General features: G+C 42.0%; 1 protein-coding gene across 3 annotated transcripts in view; it reads left to right on the forward strand.

The window, feature by feature from the left end:
- Window positions 1–27831, forward strand: part of SUCLG2 (succinate-CoA ligase GDP-forming subunit beta) — a 349371-nt gene that overhangs the window by 229517 nt on the left and 92023 nt on the right. Inside the window, exon 10 of one of the 3 annotated variants that reach the window (XM_061618679.1) lies at window positions 3158–3483. The exons of the other annotated variants lie outside the window; for them this stretch is intronic. Within the exon in view, the coding sequence (XP_061474663.1) occupies window positions 3158–3343 (186 nt within the window). The 3' untranslated portion in view covers window positions 3344–3483. Of the gene's footprint in view, window positions 1–3157; window positions 3484–27831 lie in introns of those variants that run through there. 3 annotated transcript variants of the gene reach the window in all.

The raw sequence follows: 27831 nt of genomic DNA on the forward strand, positions 1-27831 counted from the left end.
TAAAAATATAACAAATAAATAAATAAATAATAAAATTGGTGTGAGTGGATTAAAATGGACAGGAATGGGACAGTCAGGCAACTACAAAATATTTTATGCAACAAATGAGAAATCAAGAAGAAACGGGGTGAGAAGTGATGTAGCAAGAGCAATTAGAAGCTATAACGCAAGATCTGAGCAAGTTATGATTTAAGAGGAAACCTATTAACATAATCATCATCCAACTCTATGCTCCATGGCAAACACAAAAGAAGAGGAATTGGAGAGATTTTACGCAGAAGTACAGGAAGAAACTGATCACACACCAAAACAAGATGTGCTGATAATCATGGGGGACTGGAATCCAAAAGTAGGGAACAGAGAAGAACTAGGAATTGTGGGAAAATGGGGCTTAGGAGATAGAAATGAAGCAGGAAAAAGACTTATCAAATTCTGTGAAGCCATTAATTTGTTTCTCGCAAACACATTTTTTGAACAACCGAAAAGACGACTGTATACATAGACATCACCAAATGGTCAATATAGGAATCAAATTGATTCTATAATTGGTAGCAGAAGATGGAGAAGTTCCATACTTGTTGCGAAAACAAGACCAGGAGCAGGATGCAGTACAGATCATGAACTAGTCATATCGAACATCAGAGTAAAGCTAAAGAACAACAAAGCAATCATAATGCCAAAATGCAATTTAAATAACATCCTAGAAGAATATAAAGATCAAATAAGGAACAGATTTGAGGCTTTAAACTTAGTTGACAGAGCCAGAACTATGGAGTGAAGTCGGAGATGTTATCTGGGAAGAATGCAAAAAGACAATATCTCTAGTTAAGAAGAGAGAAAGACCTCAATGGATGACTGAAGAAACTCTTCAAATGGTTAAAGAGAGAAGGAAAGCAAAAGCAAAAGGAGATAGAAACATGGTTAGAACCCTAAATACAACAATACAGTGACTAGTACTTAGGGACAAAGAGAACTATTACAATGGTTATTGTATAGAAATAGAAGAGGAAAACAAAAAAGGTAGAACAAGAGCCCTATTCCAAAAGATTAGAGAAATGAAAGGGAAATTTAAACCAAGAGTAGGGATGTTGAATAATCAACAGGGGAACACACTGACTGACCGAGATGAAATAAAAGGAAGATGGAAGCAATACACTGAAGAACTCTATACTAGAGATGCAAAGATGACAGATTCATTCATGGCGGAACCATATGATGAAGAACCAGCAATTTTCAAATGTTGAGGTGAAAGCTGCTCTTAACATACTTGGAAGAAACAAATCATCAGGAACAGATGGCATACCCATAGAGTTGCAACAAGCTACTGGATCTGTCCAAATTTTGACAAAAATCTGTCAACAGATATGGAAAACTAAACAATGGTCCACAGACTAGAAGCGTTCAGTACACAAGGAAAGGAGATCCCAGAGAATGCAGTAATTATATTGAACTATTGCCTTAATATCCCATGCAAGTAAAATAGTGCTCAAGATTCTACAACAAAGGCTCTTACCATATATGGAGCAAGAAATGCCAGATGTCGAAGCTGGATTTAGAAAGGGAAGAGGTATCAGAGATCAAATTGCAAACATACATTGGATATTGGAACGGACCAAGGAATTTCAGAAGAAAATCACCCTGTGCTTTATAGATTACAGCAAAGCTTTGGACTGTGTAGATCATGAAAAACTATGGAATGCTTTAAAAGAAGTGGGAGTGCCACAGCATCTGATTGTCCTAATGCGCAACCTATACTCTGGACAAGAGGCTACTGTTAGGACAGAATATGGGGGAACCAATTGGTTCCCCATTGGAAAGGGGTGTATTTTAGGGGTGTATTTTATCACCCTACCTAGATTAAACGCTGAACAGATCATACGGAAAGTGGGATTGGATGCTGATGAACATTTAAGAGGAAAGCACAAAAGCAGGACTACAGCTGAATGTCAAGAAGACTAAAGTAATGACTACAGAAGATTTATGTAACTTTAAAGTTGACAACGAGGACATTGAAGTTGTCAAGGAATATCAATACCTTGGCACAGACATTAACTAAAATGGAGACAATAGTCCAAGAAATCAGAAGAAGGCTAGGACTGGGGAGGGCAGCTATGAGAGAACTAGAAAAGGTCCTCAGATGTAAAGATGTATCACCGAACACTAAAGTCAGGATCATTCAGACCATGGTATTTCTGATTTCTATGTATGGATGTGAAAGTTGGATAGTGAAAAAAGCTGATAAGAGAAAAATCATCTCATTTGAAATGTGGTGTTGGAGGAGAGCTTTGCGCATACCATGGACTGTGAAAAAGATTAATAATTGGGTGTTAGAACAAATTAAACCAGAACTGTCACTAGAAGCTAAAATGATGAAACTGAGGTTATCATACTTTGGACACATCATGAGAAGACATGATTCACTAGAAAAGACAATAATGCTGGGAAAAACAGAAGGGAGTAGTAAAAGAGGAAGGCCAAACAAGAGATGGATTGATTCCATAAAGGAAGCCTCAGACCTGAACCTAGAAGATCTGAACAGGGTGGTTCATGACAGATGCTCTTGGAGGTCGCTAATTCATAGGGTTGTCATAAGTTGTAATTGACTTGAAGGCACATAACAACAACAAATTGCAGGTGATCATTCTCCTGTTAAAGGCAGATGTGTATCAGCTCTGTAAGGTTGTAGAAGCAGAATTGTAAATTGCCTTTTATTCATAATAACCTTTCCTATAGCGCAGGAAAGTTTTTAAGACCATGTACAAGTCATTGGTATATAACAGCTAAGAATGTTTTTGCAAAGCCATTGTGAAACCTGCCTGCTCCCCTTACATTTGCTCTGTCTCTTCTTCTCTATCTCCCATTTATTTGCCATGAATTACCTTTGTCCATGTTATTGAGAAGAGGTATTGTGTCTGCCACCCCTATCCCTTAAAGATTGAGAGAGACAGCACCAGGACATTCATTCCTTGAGTCCGAGGGAGCTTTGAGGCGCTATTGCCAAGGCACTCCTTAAAACCTTACATTGACTTCCTGACCTCACCCGGGTCCAGCACAAGCTCCTTCTCCTTACCTTCAAGCACTCCATGGCCTTGTCCTTCCCATATTTCTCTGCTCTTTTATCCCAATACACCTATGTCTGTCATCTTTACTCTTCCAGGTTCCCCACCTCCACCATCTGAAGGTCTCCTGCTCCCTCTATGGACCCAGCCATTCCTACACCATATGCGTGGAGCTGCCTCCCATTCTTCCTTCATATCCCTCCTCAAATCCCACCTCTTCCATGAAGTCTTTGGCACCACCCCATAGTCCCTCCATGCCCTTCTGTGACTCAGCCTGTAACTAAGGTTAAGCATGTGTAACTGAAACAACTGCATATTGCTTCCCTGTTTACCCCTGCCTCCACTTCCTTATCCTTCTTCTGTTGTTTCCCCTGTGCCTAGTTTTAAATTGTAAGCTCCTTGGGGCAGGGACCCACCACTTCCACGCTATAAAGTACCTCCATGCACACCGCTGGTGCAGTGACAATGCATAACTTCAATGTTGTTTAATTTAAGATGTTAAATTAGGTTAGCATTTGTATTATTTTACATTATGCTGTATAGATTGGGTTTGTGTACTTATTGATATTATGATTATTTCTATTGGTTTCAAATACGTTTTGAGTTGTTAATGTTCATGTGGCTTTGTGAGCCATTTTGGACACAATTTGTGGAAAGTTGGCATACAAATAAACAGATGATGATGATAACTACAATAATAATATTGCAACTGCTTCTCCCAGCCTTCGAGGTAGGAGCAGGCAGCACGGAGGGGCTGTGCCATGGCATCACCCCCCAATAGCAACACCGCTGCCGCTTAGCAGAATGGGGGAGGGTGATGGCAAGACCAGGGCTGTGTGGATATGCTAGTGGAATCGCCAGGTTGGCCCTGCGGTCAGCAGCACAGCACTTCCTCTAGGAACCAGCCACTGCTGCCTAAAGGCTCAGGAAACAGCTTCCTCGCCTCACCTCCAGGCCATCTCAGATATATGCTGTGCAGTGTTCAGGCTGCAATAGGGGCAGAGGTGGGTGGGGTCCCTTATTTGTTGTAATGGCCTCTTTACAACCTGTTTTAGAAAGCTATAGGGGTATCTTGGTTTGGCTGAGCCTTTTCCACAATTGGAGCACTGCTGCCGTTCCTCTCCCGTCCTTCCTCCGATCCGTCAAGGTCCAAGACAAGCTGCAATTACAGTTTTAGGCATTCCATCTGGGGAAATATTGTTGACATCGCCAGGAGAAAGTGCTGTCGCTCAGTGGCTGTTCACCACTGAAGAGGGGGGGGCTAATTGCATTGCAGAATTGAAATGTCTATTTATATATCTGGGATAGTGGAATGGGGGATGTCCACATAATGCCTTGCCATTTCTGTGACAATCAAATTTTGCAATCCATTTTTTTCCTAGACAAGTGTCATGTTGTAATTAAGCCCTGTAAGTAGCACTCCCTATTCCTTCTGATTATTTGACTGATGGATTCAGTATGCAAGGTCAGTCTCCAAAAGGCCCCTGTCACGTTGAAACAAGCCCTTACTATTTCAGGGGTATGGCTTTCTATAAAGAAAGAACTTTCTTGGAGGTCACCAATGCTTCTGTGATCAAGTTTGAACACTGACCTAACATGGCTCCTCTGTGTAGGCATAGCAGGGAAGTATAAAAGCTTATGCATGCCCTCTAGGATTGATTTGTGTGATTTCCCCTCCCTTTTGTGAGGCAAAAGGATCACACAGATCATCTTAGTATGTGGCTACAGCAGACATTATGCTGTAGACATGGTGGAAGCTCAGTCCTGCTCGCAGGCTTCCCATAGGCATCTGGCTGGCCATTGTGAGAAGAGGATGCTAAACTAGGTGGGCCATTGGCATGATCCACCAGGGCTCTTCTTCCATTCTTATGTTAATAAGTGCTCATACTTCCCCTCCATATCTATGGACAGTCTGCAATAGATGAGTGAATTATCCAGTCTATGTTGAGTGTTTCCCTTCGACCAAATTCTGCTTTAAATTGTTACTTTTTTAAAAAAAAATCTACCTCTTACCCAAGGCAGCTAACAAAATTAATAACCACCAAAACAACAATTAATTAAAACATGACAATAATAAATTTAAAGTGTTTAAAAAAAACAAAAAACCTATAACATCATAGGAACTTACATGAGTAGATAGATAGCAGCAGCAAGTAATAGGTAGCCAAACTGCCATGACATCAGAGGCCCTCAGAAATGAGATCTTTATCCTCCACTTAAAGGCTTCTGCTTCCTGACTCCTAACAGAGCAGAGCAGAGGGAGCTTTCTCAGTTGGTCTACAGGTGAGGACATATAAGCAAGCTAGCTTTCAGAGAGCGAGCGAACAGGAAGGGCAAACAGGAGTTTGACAAAGGAGTTCAACAGGGGAGGTCAAGGGGGAGGTCCCTTAAAAAAAAACCCAAACAATTAGTAATTCTCCTTGTGCAGCGCACTGCATTCCACTGGGACTCTCCAGTTTACCCTGAAGCAGGACAGGACAAAGCACAGGCCACTCCAAAACAAGTAGTCAGCAAGAAACAAAAAGTAGAAGAGAGTATGAATGGGAAGGATTCTCCAGTGGTTTTTACCTGCAAGGTGTGTGCCATGTTTGTTTTCTTGCCTGAGAACAACATGGCATACATGTGCAACAAGTGCAAGCTCGTGGCACTGTTGGAAGAAAAGGTGAGAGGCCTGGAAGGCGGGTGGCCACACTGAGGACTATAAGAGAAGATGAACAGTTCTTAGACAGAACACTGGAACAACAGCAGCAAAGAGAAATGGAGGTGGAAGAACAACAGCATATGGTAGCAGAAGAGGAGACTGCTTTGGAGAGGAACAAAGAAGTGGAGGAAACTCTGTGGGAAAGGGTGACAGGAGCAGAAGAGCTAGAAGACACCCTTTACCAGTGGAGCTATGGAACCTCTTTCAACCACTCGAGGAGGAGACTGGAGGACAGCCTGTGGAGGAAGAATTAGAGGAGACCCCATGCAACAAAAAGCAAGAGGCTGAAGCTCAATCAAGCAGGGACAATGAAACCACGCCCCACAACAGGAAGAGTACTAGTAGTGGGAGACTCCCTACTGCGTGGAATCAAAACCCAAGTATGCAGAGAATAATAATAATAATAAAATAATAATAATAAATTTTTATTTGTTAGTCGCCTATCTGTCCGAGTTAACGGACGCTCTAGGCAACGTACAACAATGCAAAATACATAAATCAGTATACAAATCAACAAGTCATAACATCAATTCATCTAAAACCATCCTTCAATTAATACACCATAAAACTAGTCCACCCCAGAAACCCCATAGGCCTGCCTGAATAGCCAGGTCTTTAAGGCTCGGCGAAAACCCATCAGGGAGGAGGCATGTCGAAGGTCAAAAGGAAGCGAGTTCCAGAGGGTGGGGGCCACGATTGAAGATGCCCTCCGTGGACGTGCCAGGTATGCTGTCTACCAGGAGGACGGATTAGAGACGTGATGGAAAGGTTGCCATCACTCATCAAGCCCACCGACAGGTATCCCTTTCTCCTCATCCATGTGGGAACAAATGACACTGCCAAATGGAGCTATGAAGAAATCACATCAGACTTTGAAGCTCTGGGAAGGAAACTCAAGGACTTTGGGGCCCAGCTAGTTTTTTCATCCATCCTTCCAGTACTTAGAAAGGGAAAGAAAAATACTATGTGTGAATGAATGGCTACGAAGGTGGTGCCGACGTGAGAGATTTGGATTCTGAAAGATGGACTGCTATGGTTCCTGGAAGATGGACTGCAAGCAAATGATGGGTTGCATCTCACAAGGACTGGGAAGAATGTGTTTGGCCACAGCATGGAGAAGTTCATCAGGAGGGCTTTAAACTGAATCCTAAAGGGGAGGGAGATGTAAACTTGGTGATAACAACTGATGAAGGCTTATGCACAGTAGAGGGACCAGAGAGATCGGCTCTAATAGGGCCCAGTAACAGCCCTCAGAAAAATGTAGTAAGGAAGCCAAGCCATAAATCACATGGTCTTCGATGTCTGTATACTAATGCACAGAGCATGGGAAACAAGCAGGATGAACTTGAACTCTTAATACAGGAGGGCAATTATGACTTGATAGGTATAACTGAAACTTGGTGGGATGACTCCCATGACTGGAATACAGCAACTGAAGGATACAACTTGTTCAAGAAGAACAGAAGGAATAAAAAGGGAGGTGGAGTTGCGCTATATGTTAAATATATATATATATCCCTGCACAGAAATACAGGAAGATGAGCTTAGTAGCTCCACCGAGAGTATCTGGGTTAAAATTAATGGGGTGTCCCATCCAGAGCTGGAACCACGAGACAGAGACGCGGGTGCAATTAAATCTTGCTTTATTAGAGTAATAGATACATCTAGGACATTGCACTTCATATAGAAACCTGCCTTACTCACTAGAAACCCCTAACTACACTCTAGACATGCTCTACAGCACGTGAAGGAAGTTGACTCAGCGACTCCCCTCTTTGAGAGGCCAGCTTATGTAGGGAACATTTTCGATCGTAATCTCTGACTCCTTTGTAAGTCCTGTCTCCGCCCTGTCCATTTCTCATGGTGGCGGGCGCGAGGTGAGGGAGGGCGTGTTTTCAACGACTCGTCGCAATACACCTGCTCTTGGGCTGCAGGCTCAAGCTCAGGAGGCGGCGTCCCGCTGGAAGCGTCCTGGGAACTGCTTGGCAAGGGAGGAGCTGGTACAACCTCTGGGGCATCCCCTGACAGGCCGTTGGGAACGACTGGGGGCGGCGCACTCTCCTCTACGGAGCTCACGCTACCTGTGGGAATTGGCTGGAGTTCAAGTTCACTGCTGCCCCCAAGGACCCGAGCAGACTCAACAACTCCTTGGTCTTCCGCGTCTTCTGGCAGCTGAGGCACCTGAAACTCATGCCTCTCCCCTCCCTGCTCCTTCAGGGAGAGCCAAGACTCAACATGGGGCAAGTAATAAAAGGAATGTGGTGCTTGGAGTCTGCTACTGACCACCCAATCAAGGAGAAGATGAGAATGTAACTTTTGAAAAGCATTTGAAACATTTTGAAAATGTTTCGAGGAGGCATGATGTAGTAGTAATGGGGGATTTCAATTATCCTGATATCTGTTGGGAGACAAATTCTGCCAAACACGGCCCCTCCAAGAAATTTCTGACTTGTGTTGGAGATAACTTCCTCCTACAGAAAGTGGAGGAAGCAACCAGAGGATCAGCCATCCTGCACTTGATTCTAACCAATAGAGATGATTTGGTGGATGAAGTGGCAGTTACGAGAACTCTAGGGGAAAGTGACCACACCATACTTGAATTCTTGATTTTAACAGAAGCAAAAGCTGAGAATAGTCATACGCGCACCCTGGACTTCAGGAAAGCTGATTTCAATAAACTCAGAACAATTGTAAGTACATTTCCATGGCAAGCCACCCTAATGAGAAAAGGAGTCCAAGATGGATGGGAGTTTCTAAAAAAGGAAATTCTAAAAGTGCAATGGCAAGCAATTCCAACAAGGAAAAAGGGGGGAAAACAACTTAAGAAGCCAGTGTGGCTTCACAAAAAGCTTAGAGATGACCTGAAAACAAAAAAGGACACATACAGGAAGTGGAAAGAATGCCAGGCCGCAAAGGAAGAGTACAGGCAGGTATCACGGAATTGCCGGGATGGTGTCAGGAAGGCTAAAGCTGAGAATGAGCTGAGGCTAGTGAGGGATGCTAAAAGCAACAAAAAAGCTTTCTTAAGGTATGTCCATAGTAAAAGTCAGAGAAAATAAATAGTGGCACAGCTACTCAATGAGGATGGCAAAATGATAAAAGATGACAAAGAAAAGGCAGAAGACCTCAATTCCTACTTTGGTCAGTCTTCTCCCAAAAAAGGGTCTATGACCCTCCCGGGAAACATGAAGTAGAAGGGGCAGAATTGGAGCTTGAGATTGATAGACAAATGGTCAAGGAATAGCTAATCACTTTGAACAAGTTCAAATCTCCAGGGCCCAATAAACTGCATCCTAGAGTATTGAAGGAACTGGCTGAAGAACTCTCAGAACCGCTCTCTATTATCTTTGCGAAATCATGGAGGACCGGTGAAGTGCCGGATGACTGGAGGAGAGCTAATGTTGTCCCTATCTTCAGAAAGGGCAAGACGGAGGAATCGGGGAACTACAGACCAGTCAGCCTAACATCAATCCCTGGAAAAACTCTGGAGCAGATTATAAAGCAGTCAATCTGTAAGCACCTTGAAAACAATGCAGTGATTACTAGGAGCCAACATGGATTTATGAAGAACAAATCCTGCCAAACTAATCTCATCTCATTTTTTGATCAGGTAACCTCCCTTGTAGACTGCGGGAATGCTGTGGACATAATATATATCGACTTCAGCAAAGCTTTTGACAAAGTGCCCCATGATATTCTGATTAGCAAGCTAGCTAAATGTGAGCTGGATGGAACAACTATCAGGTGGATCCACAGTTGGCTCCAGAATCGTACTCAAAGGGTGCTTCTCAATGGTTCCTTCTCAAACTGGGTGGAAGTAATGAGTGGGGTACCACAGGGCTTGGTCCTAGGCCCAGTGCTCTTCAACATTTTTATTAACGACTTGGATGAGGAGGTACAAAGCATGCTTATCAAATTTGCAGATGATACAAAATTGAGGGGCATAGCTAATACCGTGGAAGACAGAAACAAAATGCAAAGGGACCTTGATAGGCTGGAGCATTGGGCTGAAAACAACAGAATGAAATTCAACAGGGATAAATGTAAAGCTCTACACTTAGGAAAAAGAAACCAAATGCACAGTTATAAGATGGAGGATACTTGGCTCAGCAGTACGACATGTGAGAAGGATCTTGGAATTGTCGTTGATCACAAGCTGAATATAAGCCAACAGTGTGACGTGGCTGCAAAAAAGGGAAATGCTATGTTAGGCTGCATTAACAGAAGTATAACTTCCAAATCGCGTGAAGTATTAGTTCCCCTCTGTTCAGCACTGGTTAGGCCTCATCTTGAATACTGCGTTCAGTTCTGGTCTCCGCACTTCAAGAAGGATGCACACAAACTGGAACAGGTTCAGAGGAGGGCAACAAAGATGATCAGGGGACTGGAAACAAAGCCCTATGAGGAAAGACTGAAAGAACTGGGCATGTTTCACCTGGAGAAGAGAAGACTGAGGGGAGATATGATAGTACTCTTCAAGTACATGAAAGGATGTCACACAGAGGAGGGCTGGAATCTCTTCTCGATCATCCCAGAGTGCAGGACATGGAATAATGGGCTCAAGTTGCAGGAAGCCAGATTTCAAGTGGACATCAGGAAAAACTTCCTAACTGTTAGAGCCATACAACAATGGAACCAAATACCTAGAGAGGTAGTGGGCTCTCCGACACTGGAGACATTCAAGAGGCAGCTGGACAGCCATCTGTCGGGGATGCTTTGATTTGGATTCCTGCATTGAGCAGGGGGTTGGACTTGATGGCCTTATAGGCCCCTTCCAACTCTACTATGCTATGATTCTAGGCCAAAGGGAGGAAGACTGGTGAAGTTCCTGGATCTAGAGCAGGAATGGAAAACCTGCGGCCCTCCAGATTTTGTAGAGACTTCAGTTCCCCTCAGTCCCAGCCAACAGTGGCCAATAGTTATGAACAATGGAAGTTGTCATCCAGCAACATCTGGAGAGCCACAAGTTCCCCATCCCTGTTCCCCATCCCTGTTCCTAGAGTCTGGACGAAACCTGTGGGGAAAAATCTGTGTGGGTACCCACCCAGCTTCAGAGGATGGGAGAACACAGGCAGAGCTTGTTATTTATTTACTTTATGTCTAAAACTTATCTCACATTTTTAATGCCAGCTGGCATTGCATATTTGCCACCACAGAATGTGGTGATGGCCAGTAGCAGACAGCATGGTGGGCCAGAGGTGCTTACCTGACTTTCTAGCAGATGAGTCACTGCTGTTTACTGGGAGAGAAAGGGGTGAGGCTGTGGGAAGGGTGGTGCAGTACAAATGCACTGGCAGTAGCGTCACTAGTGCATTTTGCCTTGTGCCAAATTCGCTGCCACCTGGACCCTCCCAGTAAAAAATAGTGATTCACTTGCTGGGAGGTCAGGTGGGTGTCTCTGCCTCACCATGCCTTCCGCTACTGGTTATAGCTCCCAACTTCAGTGGTTCTAAAAAGGGTTTAGTTAAATCTATCAAGGACAAGGCCATGATGGCTATATAGTGTCTCCAGAATTAGAATTAGAATTAGAAGAATTTCCCAGTAGTGGGAAAGAGCTGTTGCCCTCATCTCTTTCTCATGGGCTTTCTGGATGACCACTGTAGGAAACAGCAAGCTGGATTAGGTAGGTTCTGACCCAGCAGGGGTCCTCTTTTTTGACAGTTCCATGGAAGCTTATAGTCAAAGTTGTGGTTGCTGTTGACATATCTGTTAAATCAGGTGTGGGGAACTTTTAGTCCTCCAGGTGTTGCCAAATTACAACTCCCATCAGCCCTAACAAGCATGGAGAATGCCATGGGATGATGAGAATTTGTAGTTCAGCAACATCTGGATGGCCAAAGATTCACCACACCTGTGTTAAATGAACACAGATGGGGTATTTTTGCAATTATGGTTACTTCAGGGATATTCAAGAATGCTGTGAATATAAAACACACCCCACATTCCAAAATTACTCTTTTAAAAATAGCAAGTAAGAAGTACTAATTTTAAAATAAACATTTTTAAAGTAATTTTATTTTAAAAGTAGGTTTAAAAGGTGGAGTAACGTGGTATCTGTTACTAATAGAATGGAAACATCTATTTATAATATTTAAAAGATTGTCAATAATAACATCAGAGCTTTAATCAAATCAGCTGATTATAAACAATTGTTTACTGGTTATATTCAGAAGAGATTATATTGACTGACATTTCTCCAACACAGTAAAATGTTGGCTATTGGCAGCTGTTAGTTCACATAAATGGAATAATTGATGGCAAGCTTAATTTGTTTTCTTCTACAAGCCATGCCTCAGTCCAAACAGACTGTTGTTTTATGAATATAGAATTAAGCATTTCTTATTCCTGTCACTTTTCTTAAGCTTGTTTACTCCTGTCCATCAAATCACTTCTGTCCAAGGCAGTGAAGGTAAAAGAATGGCAAGGGAACATCAGTGCCATCCTGGGGTGCATGTGTATGGATTTGAGGTCTTTTGGCTTTCCATTTTCTCGACATCTCAGGCAGTAATCAGAATCCAGAGAAGAAGGTATCATGAAATATTTCTGCTGTTTGATTTTTGAGCTGTCAAAATAATGCCATTTGTCCTTTTTAAACATGCATTTTTACCACTATCATTTTCCTTTTGACTTGACAAATTCTTTGGATTCCTTTTCCTCAAACTGAAGCCTGTTGTGCAGTGTAACAAACAGCTTTTGTGATTATCAAGCATAACAGAGGTCAAATGGTAGCGGTGAATGGCAGGAGAAGAATGAGATCTAAACACACACACAAATATGGAGAACATTGGATGGAGGAAGAAGAAAGATGGCACCAGAAATAGGTGAGCTGTTGCAACTGAAGTAGAAGATGGGGTAGCCTGCACCTACTCATTTAGAATACCTCTGGCTTCCATTGAAATACGTTTTGCTACTTGAAAAGATCATTCAGGACACCCAGATTCCCAAAAACAGCTTTTCCCCAAAATTTACCCAAATCAAGTTGAGACAGCTGGCAAGCATCAAGTAATTTAAAGGAACTTGTTGGTCCTGCCAGCCAAATGATTTGTAAAACTCATTAGCCCTTTTGCAAGGGGCTGGAGTGGACCTTATCAATTCCTCTTTAGGCTTCCATGTTGCTCATGTTCAGGTTGCCATTTGTTGCTACAGATCTCAGATAGTTTGTTCCCTCTTTGCCTATGTTCCCTCTTTCTGCTTCTTGACATCACCTATGTTGCAGGTGTAAGCAACAGAGGATCAGGTTTGCAGCCTGGGGATGCTATTTGATCTGGTTCTGAATGACTCTGTAAAGATTTTTACTTAAAAAAAAAAAAAGGCTGGCATCCCTTCCCCACCCCCTGTCGCCTGGTGCCGTTGCTGGCACATAGTAATGAATGGACTAAAATGTAAACAGCCTTCCATTCTAAATGTAATACAGTATATTAGTGGTGGATTTATTTGAATTGTCAGATTGCATGTCATTAGGTAATAGAGAAGCAACTATATTTTTCTGTTGTCATTAACAAGCCGATTCAAATAACCATGCATCTTTTACACGCCTCATTGCTCAGTTTTTCTTTGCACAGCATGAAAACGTCTTCCATTTGTGGCTTGCATTTTTTTGATGTGAGGAACACAGTATAAAGTTGCTTGGGAGCTAAAAGAGGGTTAGAATTAGGAAAACAAAAGTTTATTTCTTAATAGGCATGGCATTAACAATATTAAACTATTGCCCACAACTCCTGGCATGCTGAGGAACTTGTGATTAGGGATGAGGCCACACCCTCCCTGGGTATAGCATATGTCTGGTATGCAGAAGGTCCCAGGTTCAATCCCCAGCATCTCTATTTTAGAGGTCTCAGGTAACAAATTTTGGAAGGAGCTCTGTCTGTGTCAGTCAAAGTAGACTCTACTGGGCCCAACAGTCTGACATGCTTTAAGGTAGCTCTGTGCAGATCTAGGGTTCATAATTTCAGTTATATATGAGGCCAACCTTTTGGGCCAGTGGGCACGTTTAGAATTTCAAGAAAGAGTTGTGGGGGCCAGTCACAAAATGGCTGCCACAAGTGGATGGCATAAGACAAAACAGCATGCCCTCATATCAGCAATCCTTATGGCTCTATAAAAAGTCGCCTACCTACCATAGCCACTGCCTCACTCAGTCCCAGAGAGAACTTCTTTGCACCTCTCCTCTGATCAGAATAGAAGGTTGGGTGGGTGTTTAATGCCCACATTCAAAGTAATGTGGGCATGTTTAGTGAGGGTGTTCAATACAGGAGAGACCTAGCTAGGAACTGAACACGAAGAACACTGTCTCATGCATTATGGATTTTTTTTGGGGGGGGGGGAGATTTACTGAGACCTTTCACAGGACCCACAGGAGGTGGGCACCATGTTGGCAACAATATCATGATGATGATGATGATTTCTTGCTTCTCAATAGTTTGTATAAATTGTAGTCTAAACACACACACACGCTAACAACTTTAAGCCTTCTCATCAAACGCATGTCTAAATACAAATTTCATAGACAGTATGTGAAAGACGTTCAGGTTCTGGCCTTGAAAACGTGTTTATGATAAAGAAGGTCCATACCACTGGGGGAAGGCTCTCTAGAAGATCTGGAGCATATAGTTTCAAATATAGGTGATACCCCAAGTAACACCTCCTCATATTAAGGTTCCTGTTGGAAAGAGACACTCAGATGTTGTAATTAGTCCCAGGCTACAAAATAATATGAGACAGATTCTTAGAAGAGCTTCCAGTGGGCTTATACAGCTTCAGAGTGTGGCCTAAATTAAGCCCTTTATACTTAATACTCTGAAAAGTGCAATGAAATAAAATATTTTAAAATTCTGAATTGTTGCTTTATTTTTCTGTGGCATTTTTACCCCCGCCTTTTGCCAAAATACCCTCAAGACGGCACTCAATAAAAACACTAAAATGCAATGGAAAGCACTTAATCTGTGATTTTGCCGCATTGCTTAGTCTAATGCTAATTTCCTTTTCCTGGCAATTGTGTGTTCAGGCTAGCAATTTTCATTTTATATTGTTGCTTTCAATGCACTTAATTTTCAGAGTATTTCCCCTTCCCTACTCCCCCCTTTTGGGGGGGGGGAAACATTTTGCCATGATTTAGTGCACTGTCCTTCCTTATTACAAGGTAGAACCATCATTTGCTGTGTGAGCATTTTTCAAGCCATTGGAAAGAGAAGTGATTTAATACCTTTTTATTTGATGAATGGAGATGTAAGAGTTTGCTTAGAATGGGGGTGTTAATGGAGGCTTTGTCAAACTTAGTCACAAAGGCCTATGCTGGCAAAAGTGTGTTGACTAGAGGCTTGATGCCAACAAGTCTTAATTAACCATTAAAATGTTTTTTCAAATGCTAAATCCCTTTTCTTTTGAGATAGTATCTATCTAACATGCATCGCTGCTAGCTTGAAACAGCTAGCCACCCTGGGCTCCTACTGGGAGGAGGGTGGGGTATCAATCAATCAATCAATCAATTGACAGACCATGGATACAGATGGTTGCCTATGGGCCTGATTTGACTTCAAAAACAGTTTTGGTTGCTTCCATACAAGGCATTTAGTATGGAATTGCCATGCTGCATTCACACACTTTTTATGTGCTATCTATATGACATCATCATCATCCAACCTTTGTCCTCTTGAATTTTCCAGTGTTCTTTTATCTTTTCTCATACTGCAGAAAACCCGTCCTTTAAAAAAATGGAACAGTAGCACAATATCTGAAGACGTGGGTGTCCACAGGTGGGGAGGTAAAGGGGGCAGTTTCCCCTCCTCATGGATGAACCATAATACTCTGATCCCTAGCTTTCATATATACAGTGCAAGTCACTGTATATGTGAGTAAGTTTCTAGCATTTGTAGATCCTGAGGTATGAGACGAAATGTATAGACACTATTCTTCTCATTTCTTCGTAAGAAATTAATTTCCCCCCCCTGCCTTTCAGTGCTTTACTCCACCCCTCAGAAAAATTCCTGCAGATGCCAAGTGCAAATGCCTTAGTGCTTCTCTTCCCCATTTTCCTAGAGGTATGACTAGCAGCTTTCTGTACCATCAAACATGGTATCCTTCTGGGGCAACTGTTTGAGTTGTGTACTGAGACCATCACATTGTAGTAGTTTCTTTTTCTACTTGGATTGCCAGCTCCAGAAGGTGGTTCTTGGAGACAGTTGCTCGGTTCTGTGGGTTCCAGTATGGAGTCCTGCAGAGGTCAGTTCTGTCCTCCATGTTGTTTAACATTTACATAAAACCTCTGGGTGGAGTCATACAGAGTTTTAGAATGTGTTGTCATTAGCATGCTGATTACACACAGCTCTATTTCTCCTTTTCATCTTCTTCAGGTGAGGCAGTAGTGAATCACTGCTTTGTTGTGATAGTTGACTTGATGAGAGCCAATAAACTAAACCTTAATCCAGACAAGACTAAGATGCTGTTGGTGGTTCCTTTGACTAGCTGAGTGGTATGCAGCTTGCTCCAGATGGGGTCACACTCCCTTTGTAAGAACAAGTTTGCAATTTGGGGATTCTCCTGGATCCATTGCTGTCATTTTGAGGCACAGGTGGCCTCAGTGGCACAGGCTACTTTCCATGAGCTTAGGCTGGTGGCCCAACTACAACCCTAATCTGGACAGTGATTACTTTGCTACAGTAATCTATGCTCTGGTAACCTCTAGGTTGGGCTGTTGCAATTTGCTTTATGTAGGGCTCCCTTTGAAAACAATTCAGAAGCTTCACTTAGTGCAGAATGCAGCTGCCTAAATGTTAACAGGTTTGAGGCGAACAGATCATATAATACCAATTCTGTTACAACTACACTGGTTGCATATGCACTTCTGAGCCCAGTTCCAAGTGCTGGTTTTGACCTATAAAGCTATGTGTGGCTCAGGATCCCAATATCTTCTGGAACACCTCTCCTGATATAAACCTACCCAGTCCCTTAAATCTAATTCTAAGACCCTTTTCCAGCCCCCTCCCCCTAAGGAAGGCTCAAAGGGTGGTGACAAGGGAGAGGGCCTTTTCAGTTGTGACTTCCTGTTTGTGGAATGCTCTCCCCAATGAGGTTAGTCTGGCACCTTCGTTGACTTCTTTTTAGTACCAAGTAAAGACTTACCTTTTTCCCATGACTTTGAGAGACTAAGATGATGTTGTTTTGCTATTAGTGTGCTGCCAAAGCTTCCTGTGGGTGTTATAGGGTTGTTTGGTATAATATATTTATTTATGTTTTTAAATGTGTTGTACATTGCTTGGACATCTTCAGGTAATAAGTGACTAACAAGTCTAATAAATGGTGGTAGTAGTAGTAATGGTAGTATGCAAATATGTTAATTTCAGCTACAAATGATTACATTCTTTGCATGATGCCTGGATGACGAGGTTGTTTGGCAACCCTTGCTCCCATGTTGACACAGATGTGAGAACAGCTGAATATGGCTTGTCTGTGTGAGCACTTAGGTGCCAGCTCAGTGGAGCTTGGATCCCTCCCTACTGCAGTGCTAGCTGCTGTTTATGAAGCTTCTGAGGGCTGTGGTCCTTATCCAGATGTTTATACCAGTTCTCTTGGAAGGCTCTAGATCAGGACTGTGGGAGTAGTGGTAAAGACTGCCTTGTCCCACCACCACCACTTCAGAGTCCTATTTCACATTAGAGCCTTCGCACCTGCTAGGTGTTACATCAAGTTTGCCTGTGCATTGGTGAATTGGAGATGGTGCAAGCCAAGCTCTGTTAGAAATGTGTTGTCTTTGGAAAGTCCACCTCTCACTGTATTTTGATTGCATTTATTTCATTTTCAGAGCTGTGTATTGTAGCCTTGACTTCCAAAGACATCTATAATCAACGCAGCCATTTATGATACCATTGAGTAGCTATAGCATACGAAAGTAACAACAATAATCAGGGTATATGAGAACATTAATTGTGCGAACAATGGCAACGTGCACATGTTTTGTTATGCGCTAAGGTTGATGGGATGGGGAGGCTTAATTGTTTCTCCCTCCATAGGAACAAAGGAGAAATTTGATTCAGTTCACATTTAAAGCAAAATATATCAAATTTGCATTTTACAAAACAATATGAGAACCAAAACACAGCCATCCTTCAAAATTTGCACTTCTCTGAATTTTGTGATACAGTTCTCCAACCAAACAATTATTACAAAAATGCATATATTAAGGGGAAATGTGTGTAAAAAGAATATATCCATGAAAATAGCATACAAAAATGTAGTATATGAGGTGAAATAGCATGCAAAAATGTATACATTCATCAAAACTACAGACAAAAATGTGCTTATTGGATAAATTTGTACTAAGATGTTGAAGAATCTTCATGAGGATATTTTTTTTTAAAAATTGCAAATTGTTGCAGAAATTGGAAGAACTGAATTTAAGATTGGAAAACTGAACTGAAAGAACGGAGATCGACAGATATTTCCATCCCTATCCCTGTGCCACAATCCAAACAAAAATTGTGTCTCCAAGCGAGAGAATTAAACTCCCCTGTCCCCACCTACCATGATCCCATGCCTGCTATTTATACAAGGAAAAAAGTGCACATTTAATTGCATTCCCTCAATTAATGTTTAATATGGTTTGGCCATTAGTCATTGTCCCTTGTAGTATCTGGCAATGTACATAGCAGGATTGTCTCTGAAGAACAACAGAATATAATCAGTGGTTGCAGCAGGAGGGGGTGAAAATAAAACAACTTGGGAAAGATGAAAACTAGTTTTGTCTTACATTAAAGAAGTGCTTTCTGAACACATTTGAGAACATTTGATTCAGGGTAAGATTTCAGAGCCATGTTATAATGAGCTGTGGAGTAACTTGAAAATCCATTTCCCTTTTCTACATTTTTCATAAGAATATCAACATTGCTTAGTTCTACTGAAGCATTTTCTGGTTGTTTGTTGAAAAGTATTCCTAAATCACTTTATTTTTTAAAAAATATATGTGGTATACAGAAATCAACACAAAACAAGTTTCATAAAAACAGAGATACAACATGAAAACCAGAGCTTGGAAGATTACTTTTAAAAAGTAGTAAGTTACAGTTGCATGGCCCAAAAAAGTAGTAATTACTGTTACAATTACAATTGCTCTGAAAGTAGCTGGTTACTTTTCCTCAAAAGTAATCACTACAGTGACATTTCAGTTACTTTAAAACAAAACCACCTACAAGGTGCTGGCCTTGGGTGCTGCACATCTAAGTAGCCTAAAACAACATTAAAAATAAGCACACAGAGAGAGAGGGTAGTAGAATATATTTTTTTATCTGTAACATTAACAGAATGGCATAACAGAATCTTACATCCCCCACGCCACCCCCAGCAATGCTGATACCCCAACACTCATATTTGTTGTTGTTATATGCCTTCAAGTCGATTCTGACTTACATATATTGACTCCATTGCCATATATATATACCCCGTCTCGCTCTCCACCTCCTCCCTCATTGCCTCCTAAGCACCCATAGACCATGAAGGAAGAGTGACGCTGCACAGCAGCCCAATTTGAAGCACATGATTTTTATCCACAAATCAGAGGAGCAGAAGGCTTTCCCTGCCCCCCAAGTAATGCTGGAAACATTACAATTACTCCTCAAAAGTAATGAAGTTACTACTTGTTCTATTACCAGCAAAATGTAATGAAGTTACACACTCGTTACTCAAAAAAGTGATAAATTACAAGTAATTCGTTACTTGCAAGCTCTGATGAAAACCAGTAAAAAGTATTATAAAAACAGAAGTTCAGTAATAACAGGTTCCAATCTTATGGGGTAGGGAAAGCCTGGACAAAAAAATACATCTTTACAAGAAGTCTGAAGCAACTGATGGATGATGCTTCATGTACAGTGTGGTATTTTATTTATTTATTCTGTGAGAAAAGGGAAAAAAACTGTCCAGACCGTGTTCTGTATTCTTCAGCAATTGTCGAGCCCCAGCTCTCTCTGGAAGGGCAGGGAGGGGGAAGGCATGAGTTGCAGACGCCTCAACTGCCAGAAGGCGCGGAAGATCCAGCTGTTGTTGTGTCTATTCCAGACATTAGGGAAAGGAGTGTGTTAGATGCTCCGCCAATTCTCACGGGAGGCCCAGCCCCCCTTGGGGACAGCGCTCAGCCTTCAACCATCCCAACAGATCAGTTAGGGGAGGATTCCGAAAGAGCAGTAACTCCTCCTTCACCAAGCCGTGAATTAGCAGTAACCCTCCCTTCATCCCGCAGTAACTTAAGAGACGCCTGATGCTTCTCAGCCCTCTACTTCCTGGACTGTTGATAAGGACCCTGTTTCGTCTGATGAGCCCATGGAGGCTCGCCCCCCCCCTCACCTCGCTCTCGGCGGCAGGAAAAGCGTACCGGGCAGAGGGTGGGTGTGCGAAGGAGTGAGAGATTGCACTCAAAAACTTTCCCCATATAAGTCTGCTGAGTATTGAGGGGGGTGTCGAGTCAACTTTCTTCTTACGTCGCAGAGCATGTCAAGAGTGTAGTTAGGGATTCCTAGTGAGTTAATGTAGGGTTTTCTATGAAGCGCACTGCTTTTGATGTATCCATTACTCTAATAAAACGAGATTTACTTGCACCAGCGTCTCAGTCTCCTGGTATCCACTCTGGATGGGACAGCAATCAAAATAACGCTGTTTATTAACTTGAGAAAAGCTCTGTGAAGTTATGACCTCAGATTATCTGCCTCTATATCACGCTTTCTCAACCTGGTGCCCTCTAGATCAGGGGTTACCAACCTTTTTGGACCACAGGGCACATTTCAAATTTTGAGAGAGTGCTAGGGGCTATCATATCTCCCTCTACCAAAACCCATCCTTCAGGAGGAAAGTGTTATTATTTTCCTTTAGATTTTCTTATTCCACACACTACCAGAATCTCTGCTTCTACACAATGCCTGGCACAAGTAGAGATCCTAATGCCACACACCAAGTCAAGCAAATCCTTGTATTCTTCTCCGCCCCTGAGCCTTTGCTTACAAGCAGCCTTGGCAACAGAAAGCCTCAATCCCTCTGGATATTTTATAGTTTCTAAAGAGTCTGGCTATGGGTTGTTCATCTGCTACTAGTAACTGTTTCTTTGTCTTAGGAACCTAGCTGTCACCACTAATAAACGTTTCTGCTCTTATTTGCTTTATGTCTACTGTGTAGCTTTGTCACTAGTCACAGTTAAACTTCTGTTTTGTAACTAGGGCAAGAATCTGGCATGTGTTAAAAATAAATGAATTTTATTTAATTAACAGATGTAACAGATATAAACAAGTCTACTCCATATTCAGTTTCCAGAAGATAAATATTGCTGGTTTCATTTATCTTACAAAATCTTCTTAGAGAATAAAAATACCCGTCCTACCCATCTAACTACCTCTCTACTCAACCTTCCTCCCAGACCTATTCACCATGTCCCCTTCACTCTGCCATTCAGCACACAGAATTCCTCAACATTCTAACTCTCCCTCCTCTCCATACCACGTTTACTCTAATATAGACCCCTTCCAAGCTTTACCTGTTTAACTGATTGTAGCAAACCATGAAAAGTGAAGTATCATAGGGACACCAATCACAGAATGGTTGCCATGAGGACAAGGAATAACACAAAATGGCTGCCATCGGGGGATGGTATAACGCAACATGGAAGGCATGGCGTAACACAAAATTGGAGAGATTTCATGGTGAATTTTTGCCATAATTGTATTTTCATACTAGGAAAGGCTTGACCTGTTCAATTTCTGCCTGCCATCTAGCTGTTAAAGACACAAGAACCCTGTTTTCCCCCAATGCCAACACTAAATCAAAGCCTAGGTTGCCATCCTGTACCCACATATCTGGAAGTAAGCTCCATTAAACACAAAGAGACCTACTTCTGAGTAAACAGGTATGTCATTGTACTGTAATTTAACTATACAGTGAATTCGTAATGAATGCCTGGTCTTTACCTTCTGCAAAGCAGGAGATGTACCTAAGTCTCTTTGCAAACTACTCACATTTGCCTTTGGGGGGGATTCGTTAACATGTATTATTATTATTATTATTATTATTATTATTATTATTATTATATCCCGCCCTTCCTCCCAGCAGGAGCCTGTGATGTCCCTGTATTTCATTATTATTATTATTATTATCATCATCTTTATTTATATCCCGCCATTTTCCCAAAACTGGAACTCATGGCGGCTTCCAGATAAAAAAATACATATAATTAAAAACATATAAAGTCTACATTAAAATAAGATTAAACTATTTCCAATATTAAAACCATACACACATATAGCTAAAAAAGTTCAAACTAGTTTAAAAATGATATAATAGACATTAGCAATGCAGCACCCTTCACGCCCTAAGCCTTCAATTCCAAATATCTGTAAATATGGTAAGTGCAGGTTTATTAAGTGATATATGGTAAGTGACTGAGTAAGAGGGGGGAGTACATGGGCTAGAATGCTAGAGAATGTTGGATGATGATTGGCTGAGCGTTTGAATGGATGAAGGTATAAATGAGAGGATGACAGTTGAGTTGCGGGGAGTTGTTGAGGAGGGCGGTTGGTTGATGAGAGGGATTTTGGAGGAGTTGGTTGGCAGAGTTCTGAGGGAGGCTTGGATTGTATTTGGCCGTTATTTAGGCAATATATATATGACCAGAAACATAAAGAGTGACACTATATGAAACCATATGCTTGTTAAACATACCTTACATAATCTTGTTATTTCCTGGTGTTTATAAATAAATATTTTATTGGCTTACCAAAAGCCTGATCCTTGGCTGGGGCTTTAACAGACCAGAAGGGTGGGCAGGGTAATTACCAAGGTTGGGAAACAGTATCAATGGTGGCAGCGGTGAAGAGATAGTGTATCATCAAGTATCCAGAGCAACCCAGGGCTGTATGCTTTTATTGACACAAAGATACAGGGGGGTTGTGGCCTGCAAGTGCACCCAGACACAAAATAAGCCAGAAGGGAGACTAAGGCGAAGTCTCTAGCAGTATTGTTTACAGGGAGTGCCTGGTGGTGCTGCCTAGCAGTGGGATCTTGTGGGATCTGTGCTAGGGTGAGCTAAAGAAAAAATAAAAACTGAGTTTCTCCCTGGTGGGAGCCACGGGTGGGAGCCTGACAGGTGGTGCCAGGGGAGGAACACTGCAGAGCCCATTTCCCCATTTATTGTGTGGTAGTATTTGCAGAAAGTAACTGACTTCACTTATTGTCTAAAAACACTGATAGGTGGGAGTGGGCAGGCTGGTTCATTTCACAGAAATAGCTTTGTTCCATACCTTTCTTTCTAAGAGGGCTAGAGATGTACTTTAAAGAACGGGGGGAAAGAAGATAAAAGCTCAAAGTCTGGAGACCACTGAAGGCCTTTGTGGGTGCCATGGTGCCCATGAGCACTGCTTTGGCAACCCCCTTTTGGACTACAGCTCCCATCAGTCCCATCCAGCAAAGCCAATGGTCAGGGCTGATAGGAACTTTAGTTCAAAACACCTGGAGGGCACCCATTTGAGAAAGGCCCCTCTGAGTGATTAAGACTGCTACCCTAGACACACTAATGAGAAAGTCTCCTTGAAATCAGTGAAACATCCAGATAGACATGCATAGGATTGCACTATACATTTCTTCTTTTTTAAAAAAAATGAAGCTTTGTGTTCTGTGGCAAGAAAAAGTTGGTGAACATTTTCAAGGAATTGCAAACTAACAGTTCATATGCTGTAGAAAGTGTCACTTTTAGATTTTGACTTATCAAGAGTCATATTTTTTAAAAAAAACTGGTCTGAGGATCTAAAGCAGGGATGGGGAACCTGTGGCCCTCCAGATGTTGAACTACAATCCCCATCAAACCTGAACATTGGCCATGCTGGCTGTGACTGATAACGTTGTAGTCCAACAACATGTTGGAGGACCACAGGTTCTCCATCCCTGATCTAAAGGTTCCAGAAACTGGCAATGTAATCTAATGTACATAATAGTGGCATAACAGTTCTCAAATCTATCAGGAACCATTTATGTGAATTTATTTATTTTAATGTGTGTGTGCTTCTTAATCTGAATTGTAGTTTATATATTACTGTTTGCTGTTTGTTTCTATTTAGAAAGGCAGAGGTATAAATATTTAAAAGAGTGGAAACAAACTGTTCCTCCATATGTTCTCCATGGTGATTGCATAGGCATTGTGCAAAAACATGACTGTTGTCCTGGTCCTATGCATTTTGATTACAGATGTTCAGGACGTATTTACAGTGGACTGCACAAAATCTCTGTTGTATAGTAAAAGGAAAACGTAAGGTGGGTATGCAGAGGCTGGTTCAGACAATTACTTGGGTGGCAGAGCAATTGCAGTGGTGGAAGAGCAGGCACCTGCCCCTTCCGTATACTATCCATACTGAGGCCTGTGTGCATGAAGGCTTGATTGTGCAATTCATTCCCCTCAATTAGAACTGAACTATGAGCCCCACACATAGGAGTGTGATGAAGGAGATGGGCGGCCTTTCATCTCCGTTACAAAAATTGCATTAGCAGCCTGATACGTTTATGAATAAGGCCACCAGGATGCATTTGTCCCAAGAACACCATTTGCATTTGGTGAAGTTGTGAACATACTGAATCAAAACAAAGGTTATTTTACAGAAAAGGTAATGTTTAAAGGGGGAGAAGAAAAACCTTGAGAAGAAAAGCCTTTTCATTTGGTTTGCAAGACTGTGTCAGATTGAGTTGTATTCAGAAGTGAACTCCAACTGAGTGTTATTTAGCATGAGAATTTGTGAAGCTTTATCCTTGTTGACAAGGTAATGTCAACTGTATGTGATTAAAGCAAGCACATTAAGATAAAAATGAGTAATATCTCTCGACAAATATAGATTTTGAAAAATTAATCATTTCAGTGTGAATCAAAAAGGCAGCTTGCTAACAAATTGGCTTAGAATCATAGAATCATAGTATCATAGAATAGTAGAGTTGGAAGGGGCCTTTAAGGCCATTTAGTCCAACCCCCTGCTCAATGCAGAATCCAAATCAAAGCATTCCTGACAGATGGCTGTCCAGCTGACTCTTGAACGCCTCCAGTGTCGGAGAGCCCACTACCTCTCTAGGTAATTGGTTCCATTGTTGTATGGCTCTAACAGTTACGAAGTTAGAGCCATACAACAATGGTACCAATTTCCATTTTTTCTAGGTTTGTTTGTTTGGGCATTATTACTATTACTATTACTTTACTGAAAACATTTTTATTTTATTTTATTTTGCAGAGTTAACACTAGGTTCCGATTAAGCTATCCTTTCTGGATCCTATTTTAGGCCTCTTAAGAGGCAAGTCTTTGAAAAAGAGAAAGAAATCAATTACTGTTAAGAGTAAGTCGGGGAGAGGGCATGGTGAGGGGAACCAATGTGCAGAGTCAATATTTTATAGTAGGTGATGAAACCTGAATGCCTGATGCCCAGCAAATCATTTGATTTAAAGGTTTTGGGATTGCAATGCATGACTTTTCATGGAAGAAATATAAAAGAGCAAATTACTGTTTGCTGGAAAGTCACAGAAACCTTATCAGAATTGTTTAGTTCCTGCAGCTCCCTCGAGATTTTCCTCTTCAGTTCTTGATTAAGTATGTGCTCTGTGGATTGTGAAGGATTTGCCTTTAATCAGAACTTTCATATGGCTTTATATACTTTTTTGTATTGTGTGATACTTAGAAGAAAACCTCATAATACATTTTTGGGGTGGGATTTCTTGCTAGCCGCAGAAGCCCTTTGAATGAAAGGCAGTTAAAAAAATACTAAAAAAGATCAGCCGTCCAATATGTTTGCAGATAGTTAACAAATAATTAGCCCATGTTTGTGGAAAAGGCAACTTGACTCATGTTAAATTGTGCCATTCACAGCACCCTAGATCTAAATTTCGCAGAGAACCATCATATAGACAGAGCATGAGCAGCATCTTCTTCTTTCAATTCAGTTCAGTCCAGATTGTGTTTGCATTCTCTGCCATTAAGATGGATGGGGAATCACCCAGTTGTGTACTAAAGGCACTAAATCAGTGGAAGAGTGTTTTACCTGACCAGTCGGAAACAGATCTCCAAAATAAGTAATAATAACGATAATGACAACAACAACAACAACAACAACAACAATAATAGAACTGTTCCTCTCATTGAACAACTGATTACTCATTTTCCTTTCAAAGCAACATATTTCCTAGTGCACATGCTGGCCTAACTGTGTGTCAGCTCTACACTGCATCAGCAGTGTCAGGGGGGGCTGGAAATTCCTGGGTCTTTGGCAGGGAAGCAAAGTCCTTAGCCGGCAGTCTGGCCATAAATCTGCCAGGTCTTAGGAGGAGGGAATCTGATAAGGGCCAGGCTTGTCTGAAGCATACTTGCCGAGTCAGGAGTCCAGAAGCGAGGTCAGTAGAGGTCCGGGATCAAGTGCCAAGGGGTCAGTCCGAAAGAGGGTGCCAGGAAACTAGGAACACACAAGCCACGCCTGACGTTGCAGTCAGCAACAAGCTGCAGCCAAGGTGTGCCTTATAAAGAGCAGGATGGACAGCAGGTGTGAGCCCTCAGCGTTTGGGCCTTAAGGAGACAGGCCTGCCTCTCTTCTGCCTGACCTTCTGCTGTCTACGTTCTGCAGGTGAGGGGGGAGTATCCTGTTCACTGTCTGTGTCTGGCTGCAGGGCCTCTGCTGTCCCTGGGGTGCTCTGCAGCTGAGGGGCAGAAGGAGCTGGATTCTCAGGAGGCTCCTCCGTGTCTCCTGCTGCTCCTGGGTCTGCTGCTGTTACTCCCGAGTCGTCCTCATCTGAGGAGTCCTCTGACGGGGCCATGACACTGTGATTAAGATCTACCAGACCTCAGGAAGTAATGTAGCAAGATGGTCTGAGGTCTGAGTGTCCCCATTTTTAACTAGATGGTCTGGAAGAAGCCATTGATGTGGGACTACTCAAGTCTACAGCCTATTTCCTGCAATTGGCTTAAGGCAGCATTCATAGTCCCCTTCCCCTTTTATCCTCACAACAATTCTGTGAGGTAGGATAAACTGCTAGTTGGCGAATGGTCCAAGGTCACCCACTGATTTCCTAACTAAGTGGAGATTAGAACCCAGATCACCCCACTCTTAGTCTGACAACACTGTAACCACTACACCACCACTGGCTGTCACCCTAATACTTTGGCAACCACTTCTCTTAAGTAGCTGTGCTTTTAGAAATGATGGAATAAACTAGCATTTTATTTTTTCTATTATTTTCTCTTATGTTGTCATTTAGCTTTTCATTCCTCCACCAATGCCTACAGTTCCTAGAAAGATCAGGTATAAATACTAGTCATCCATAGGTTTGTGACAAAACTGGTCCAACTCACAATAGGTTAGATCAAGATATTCTGATGTATGAAGACATAGAGGGTGCTCCCAGATAGTTGCTATTTGGGGGTGGGATTCATACCGGCAAATTCAGGTTGTGCAATTACAGTTGATTGAGACATCTTGTGCAGCAAACCTGAGTCCCCAAAAGACTGGACTTTTTGTGATGTGGAAAGTTATGGGGAAATGCACTGGAAAGTGTAGGATAAAATTTGCTTTAGCACAACATCTTCTAACCTTCTGCAAACATATCAGGAAGAATGCTCATTAAATAGCCACCTTCATCTAATCTCCATGCAAACACATCAGGATAAACGCTTACTAAATATGCATAGGTCCGGAAGAGAATTTAAGACTATCTTGTCCCTTATTCTCAGAACCCCATAATTATATTAGCCAATTATGGCTTCAGGTCAGAGAAGCTGGGCTTGCATTAAGGGAACTGCATTTGGGGGGTTTCTCTGCAGCTTTTTCCCACAGCCACTCCAACAGGTTATGAAGCAAGCTGCTTTGTATATTGGACAATAGTTTGGCTCTTCTGCTTTGTATATTGAACAGTGGTTTGGCTCGTCATTTGTAAGGGCTGCTGAGATGAATGCTGGAGAAATGACTCCATTGCATGCGCACGGTTCCTTTCAATGTGCCTCTATGGCATCTTTTGGTGTAGCCATTATCTAATGGATAAGAATAGGCCAGGTGCTTTTGTCAGGGAACAAAGAATTTTTTTAATGAAATACA

This window comes from Rhineura floridana, chromosome 3 (assembly GCF_030035675.1).
Source record: "Rhineura floridana isolate rRhiFlo1 chromosome 3, rRhiFlo1.hap2, whole genome shotgun sequence".
Taxonomy (NCBI): Eukaryota; Metazoa; Chordata; class Lepidosauria; order Squamata; family Rhineuridae; genus Rhineura; species Rhineura floridana.